The sequence below is a fragment of the Homalodisca vitripennis genome, chromosome X, assembly GCF_021130785.1.
Source record: "Homalodisca vitripennis isolate AUS2020 chromosome X, UT_GWSS_2.1, whole genome shotgun sequence".
Taxonomy (NCBI): Eukaryota; Metazoa; Arthropoda; class Insecta; order Hemiptera; family Cicadellidae; genus Homalodisca; species Homalodisca vitripennis.
In genome coordinates, this window is record NC_060215.1 from 128,268,150 (window position 1) to 128,274,756 (window position 6,607).

Consider the following 6,607-nt stretch of genomic DNA (forward strand, 5'->3'; position numbering starts at 1 on the left):
TCTATAAGTACGTAATATACTCATGAAAAGTACTGCATGTGGAACCAAAAATTGTGCCATAATTATTTTACCATATAGACATTATGATGAATGTCACCCTATTGTAAAATATATGAGGAGGAATATCTTGAAAACAACTGTGTACCTGGTGAAGCATGAGTTCAATGAAGAAATCAAAGCTGGACACGTAACAAGGTGAAAGTCATTTGCTTTTCAGTACGCACTATGGACAAGATATGTAGCAGATTTCAGACTGTCAATACTTGTAGAAGAAAACATTTAATTCCGGTTATTTAGTCAGTTTTTATATAAATGTTTTTCAGCACCAGTATTTAAGGTGGCAAATCTGTAGTACTTAAGTTAAACTGAAGTATTTTCGGTTATTGCAGGCGCACTTCCGCAGAGATAAAGTCCATAATTACTGATTCGCCGTACTACTCTAGAGCAAATGTTCAAGTAAACGATACAGACGAAATGTAAAATTTCACACATATTTTTTTTACTTCATGCGACATCAGTTAAACCCGCTTTATTCTTCAAATTTACAACTCCATTTCGGTAGCTTGCATAGTCAAAAAGTATAGACTATACAAAATTCTCATAAATGGCAATTTGCAATAGGACACTTTCAAATAGACGCGCGCGCACGTAGTGTGTGTGTGTGTGTGGTGTGTGTGTGTGTGTGTGTGTGTGTGTGTGTGTGTGTGTGTGTGTGTGTGTGTGTTTATGAACCAAAGCTAAATAAATGGTACAGTTTTCTCTAGATGTAATAAAATTTGAATATTCTTTTCGCATTCATCGCATAACTATCATATAAACTACAATACCTAGAGCAAAATTGTCATATTAACCCAGTTAACCCATATTAAAAAAATGCTAAATAATCAAAACCCATTTTAATATATATTTAAACTCATTAATATTGATGTTTAGTACAATTTGAATGGAACCCGTATGATGTAGGAAAAATGATTCTATGCTATATGAACAGTTTTTAAAATGTAATATAAAATTATTCATTAATTTTATTATTATCTCCCATTTAGCCCATTGTGTAAAGCGTGTTTATTTCTATCCACTTAAAATGGAGATAAATTCCCAAAGTAAATTACTAGTCTTAAATTTTCATTTACTTGAATATTGCAAAAGTATGATTTTAATATTGTAACACAAAAATAATCCCATTCCTGAATGTATTGTCAACTACTAAATATTTAATTTAATTTTTGTAACATTTAAAATGCATTGTAATAGCAGATGCTTAGATTTCAGAATTATTGTACTTATCTTAACATTACCATGCATCAGTAAATACAAAAAGAGGTAAATATTAAATAATATAACAGTCAGTGAATAACACCAGATTCATAATTTTGTGTGAGTAGTGTTCACACCTCGTGGTTACATAATGGTAATAGAGAGTTCACGTACCTCAACAAGTAGTTAGAGGTTTCGCATGTTAGATAGATGTATCACTAGTCTCTTAAAACTATAACACTCCCAGACCGTCACTACTATATAATGTTTAACAGGGCACTAATAATCAATAGCTAAACCTATTGTAATGCGTGTAAGCTTGATATTAATTAATTTTATCTAAACTACATTACTGCACTTTGTTTTTTAAAGTTAGTACAGTTAAAAAACTTTTATGACAATCATGTTGAAACCTGAGATGATATGTATGTGTAACTTTTTACAAAAACAGCTTTTAATTATAATATAAATTTGAATTTTACACATTTATTCAGTTTAAAGAAATATGTTTTGTACAAAACAAAAAATACAGACAGGCAGTAAACTTAACAAAATATGACTATACTTTAAGAGAAATTTCTTATTTTGATCTGACAAAAAAGATTCATAAGTAATTCATTGCCACTCTGTATAAATGTTTGAATAAAATTATATTATGGCAGTGCAAATTATAAAAACTTACCTAAGAAGTGTAATTCTGTCTCTAGATATTAGAGCAGCTAATAACTCATTTCCTTTTGGAAATTCGTCAATTAAAAATGTATATATTTGATTTTTTTAAATACGGAGCGAATGTTTTAGGATAAGACATTTGTCAAACTTTATATTTTCATATTTATTATCTACAAATGTTTATTAACAGCTATTTCAAGTATTTTATTTTAAATCCTACAACGTGTCTGAACCAAGTCATATTTATAAACTGATTATAAAAGGAATTGAATATGATATATTATTCTCTTTTACATTTTTTATAAATGCATTTATTCTCGTGTACACAATGAGTTTAGTGCTATTTGTAAATATGAGTGTAATGTGCCTAATAAATTATTCACAATTTATATTATCTGTTGATTTATTACAGTATATTTATAATAATGGAATTGATCTGAAAACCTGTAAGCTATAATGTTTATTGGAAACATGGAAAAAGTTAGGTACGCCCAATAAAAGAAAGTCTGCAAATTGTTATGCATTTTTAATGCTTTATTAGTGAAGATATATTTGAGAAGTGCTAAACAAAGAATTATTAGGGAGATCTCTATTCAATGAGCTCTCCAACTGAAATCGATGTATGTGCAAGAGGGAAGGGAACACGTTGGAGGTGTCGCTGGTGAGCGTTCCTTGAGGCATATATGCTACAGGCGTATATAATCCAGAGGGTAATCTGGGTAGAAGACCATTCGTGGTCCCCTAGCTCCATAGTACCTTGGCGGTTTTGGATCCCATGGGAATCGTGGATACCGGGGTTGTTGTGGATAATAGCCTCCCGCAGGTTTGCCAACAAACCCTTGGCCCATATCACCATATCCTCCACGGCCATGACCTATACCTGCACCTCCATGCACGTCTAAGATATTGGCACCGATCCCAAGTCCGAAAAGCGAGTCCGTGGAGCGAGGAGAAATTCCATTATGCTTAGGGTTTGCTCCATCTTTTTTTAGTTCTTCTAAATTTTGGGCCACGCTGTTGGATGTTGTGGGAATTTTCTCTATGGAGCTGGAGATCTCTTCCTAAAAATGATACAGGTATTTATTCTCGATGTATGTACGTGCTATACAAATCTACATGTGTTAGTGTATGCTTGAGTGCTATTATAACCTTGTTTTACATGAGTATAACTATTGATATAATGATTATATTTTGCATAAATGTACTTTAAAAATGTGGACACTATATCAGCTACAAGCTTATGTAAACATAATTATAATTTCTTTGTTTGTACCTGAGTACATGGATAATATTAGGGCCACACGGCCCTTCCTTACATTTACTTCAAAACATTTCCTTTTTGTATACTGATAAAATAGACAAATCGAATGATAAAATTAGTATATGTATTCCAATTCCAAATAATTAAGAAAAAATAATTGTTTTAACACTGTCAAATCTTACTGAATTGTTATACTATTATTTTTCAGTAATTCAGAAATTTTTTAGTTTATTGATGTACTCAGAAATTTTATGACTTACCTAGATAATTAAATTTATTAAAGAAGTAACTAAAACTATCAAGTGTTTAACACAAAACGGCCAAATGTATAGTTCCAAAGGTTTTTACATTTTTACTACTTACTGTCATGACACTAAGAATCATAGTTTAATATTAAATACCTCAATTTTAAATTATTTTGTCACTTATAGTCTTTCTCTAACTTTTTGAACAAAATCAAACATTAATGGTTGTAGAATCTGTAAACACCTTGTATTTCTTTAAGGAATCTCTAATATATGGGTAATGTCATTTAAAATAATATTACCCGACTTTTCTCGTACAAAAGTAAAATTTCAAAAGCCCAGTAATTAAATATTAAAGTGAATACACAATTCTGCATACAAATTGATAAGCCTAAGTATATTATATTACTCGAGTGGTTGGAACAAAATAGTAATAATATAAGCTATAGTTAGGTAGCCGATCCAGGTACCCTAGCTGAAACTGATAATACTAGCTGGGCAGGAGTTTTAAAATTATATAAGTGATATTGAAAAATTTTTCTCTTTTTTTATATGACACGAAGGAATTTCTTAAATATACATAATTCTATTTTGAACAAAAAGGATTAATAATAAAATATGTAATTTGAAACACAATTGTTTAATTACAGTTGCTTATTATTGATTTGTTTATGCAACAGGATTTCGCACATTTGGTATCATTGTACTTAACAAAGTTAATATAATTGTGTTCTAATTTTGTAACATGCAACGACGGTTAATATTGTTAAATATAATATATATATATATATATATATATATATATATATATATATATATTTAAAACAGTCTAAAAGTAATTTAAGTTGTCTCAAACAGGGTTTAGCTACGAAATTGTGTTTCATTTTGACTCTTGTAAATTTCCGATCTATTTTCATTACAGAATGGATATTGACTATTATTAAACAGAACAACGTATTAAAGCTATTGATGATTTTGTAATAATCGAAGTGATATACATTTCAACGGATCGAATATTTCATTCTAAATCACACGATGCCCGTAAAGTGAGTTATATAATCTAAAACTGTAGTATTAGAAGTTTACTCAGGACAAGCTTTTGAAATCTTATTTATCAATGTCGTCTAACTTCGGATCCACGAGAAGATTTTTGGATGAGACGAATTATAGATCATATCAATGATTTTAGATAGAATGTTTTGTTAATGTGGTGGTTTTTTACAGGTTACTTAAGGGATCAATATATATTATGATTAAAATATATTAAACACTAATCAATTATCATTTGTTGATTTTGTTAAATTCATATTTTGAAGAGTGTCAGGTACTTGGTTTTTTAACAATAACTCTTTAGCCAATTAAATTTGATATATTGCAAATTTAAAATGTGTGAATGTTTTTTCCTACGTCATTGTGATTTAATCTATTTATATGTAAGGCTAAAATAAATTTTAATCTAAATTGAATGGTCAAAAGGCATAAAAATCAGTGTATTAACTAACATAGAAAACCAATAAATATCTATTCCCATAAATTTCCATTTTTTTAGTTGTTTATCCTACCGTTGTTTATGGACATATTTACGGATATATTTAATAAAATTATATTTTTAAGCTAAATATGTATTTACATTGAAATTAATGGCCAATAAAAGCATATATAACTAAATACTTAATCAATTATATATTCTTTTTACCGTTAATTCGGTGCGAACTATCGTTACTAGCAGGCAGAAATAGATGAGTTTCTTAAACATCATTTCCTGCAACAACAACTTATATATAATTTCCTGCAAAAACAACTAAAAATGATTTTCTTTGCATAACCATATCTTTAATAATATTTCACTTAGTGATTTACTGTATGTATTTCTTTCAAATTATAGTATTCCAAATAATTTGCAGACCATGAATAAGGTATAAAGTAAAATTAAGTTAAAAATAAAAAATTGTATTTTAAAATTATAATGTACCGAATAAAATATCACATGATTGTATTCAGCTTGTTTGCTAATTTAGCTATTCTGTTATTTTGGTTGCCATTCTGGTTACTTATTAGACCAATAATAAAATAAGATACTAACACTCAGCCAAATACCATGGAGTGGCTTGCATCACCACCGAATTCGGCTTCATCAGAAGTAAAGCTTTATGCAAAAGTTCGAGTCTACAGTAAATTGTTTTACGAGATATTGTGCGGAAACACAGACAGAAGTAAAATAACTTTTTTATTTATATTACATTAATTTAGTTTTTATGAAACAATTAAACAATGAAATTCTCAATTTACGCATATCGATTTGTAATAGATATAATTCAATAGGCTACAAAAACAAAAGTAAATAGAATTACTAAAACCATATTTAGGTTAACATTCGTTTGTACGGGATTCATTGAATTAAAGTAAATAAAATACATTCGCATACTATTCATTAGTTTACCTCTTCGTTATTCGAGAATTTATAATTTATTTGAAATTTGACGTTTATTTAACTCAATAAGAAATGTTCGTTCCTGTAAAGCAATAAAGTATAGTAACGCTGACATATTATAATTTCTTTCCATCTGCAGTAAATAATTTATAAAAAATATACTATTAATTACACTAAACGTAAAATTAATATTGGGAAGTGCATTACTTGATTATAGTGTCAGAATGTTTTTACCATCAAATTAGTTGTTGATTATCCAAGAAATTATTACCAAACTGTATAGATGCAAATGAAATATAAAATAAATATTTTTATAGAATTTGTCAATTAAATTTCCGTATGACAAAAAATTTTATATACAACATAACAACTTACCTTTCGTGGTGGATATCTTGAACGTATGAAGCAAGACTGTGAATTTAATCAGAAGTATATTGTCTTATATAGTCTTCATAATCAGTTATGTGCAATAAAACCATACCCCGTAACAGTTTTGATATCAAGCACACAGTTTTTCCATTGTTTTTTGGCTGATTAGCGTAAACATTGATAAACGTTCCTTAGTCATAAATCGTAAAAGACAGATACGCTCGTAAAAACTGATAACGCTCGATATCAGTATAGTCGACTATTGTTCGATGGTTTTAGTATTGAAATATATAATTACTTGCTACCTTATCAGACCAGTATGAAAGTAATAAAATCTTATCAGAAGACGGTTTTTAATGGTGCTGCCACGAA

The 6,607-nt window shown here is 28.8% G+C and overlaps 1 protein-coding gene across 1 annotated transcript; it reads right to left on the reverse strand.

The window, feature by feature from the left end:
• Window positions 1-2,442: 2,442 nt before the first annotated feature.
• LOC124368607 lies at window positions 2,443-6,284 on the reverse strand. Its single transcript, XM_046825847.1, has 3 exons — window positions 6,242-6,284; window positions 5,132-5,197; window positions 2,443-2,990 (listed from the first exon to the last, which is right to left on the reverse strand). Exons 2-3 carry the CDS (start codon window positions 5,192-5,194, stop codon window positions 2,616-2,618), a joined length of 438 nt encoding a protein of 145 aa, XP_046681803.1. The 5' UTR covers window positions 5,195-5,197; window positions 6,242-6,284; the 3' UTR covers window positions 2,443-2,615.
• Window positions 6,285-6,607: the final 323 nt, after the last annotated feature.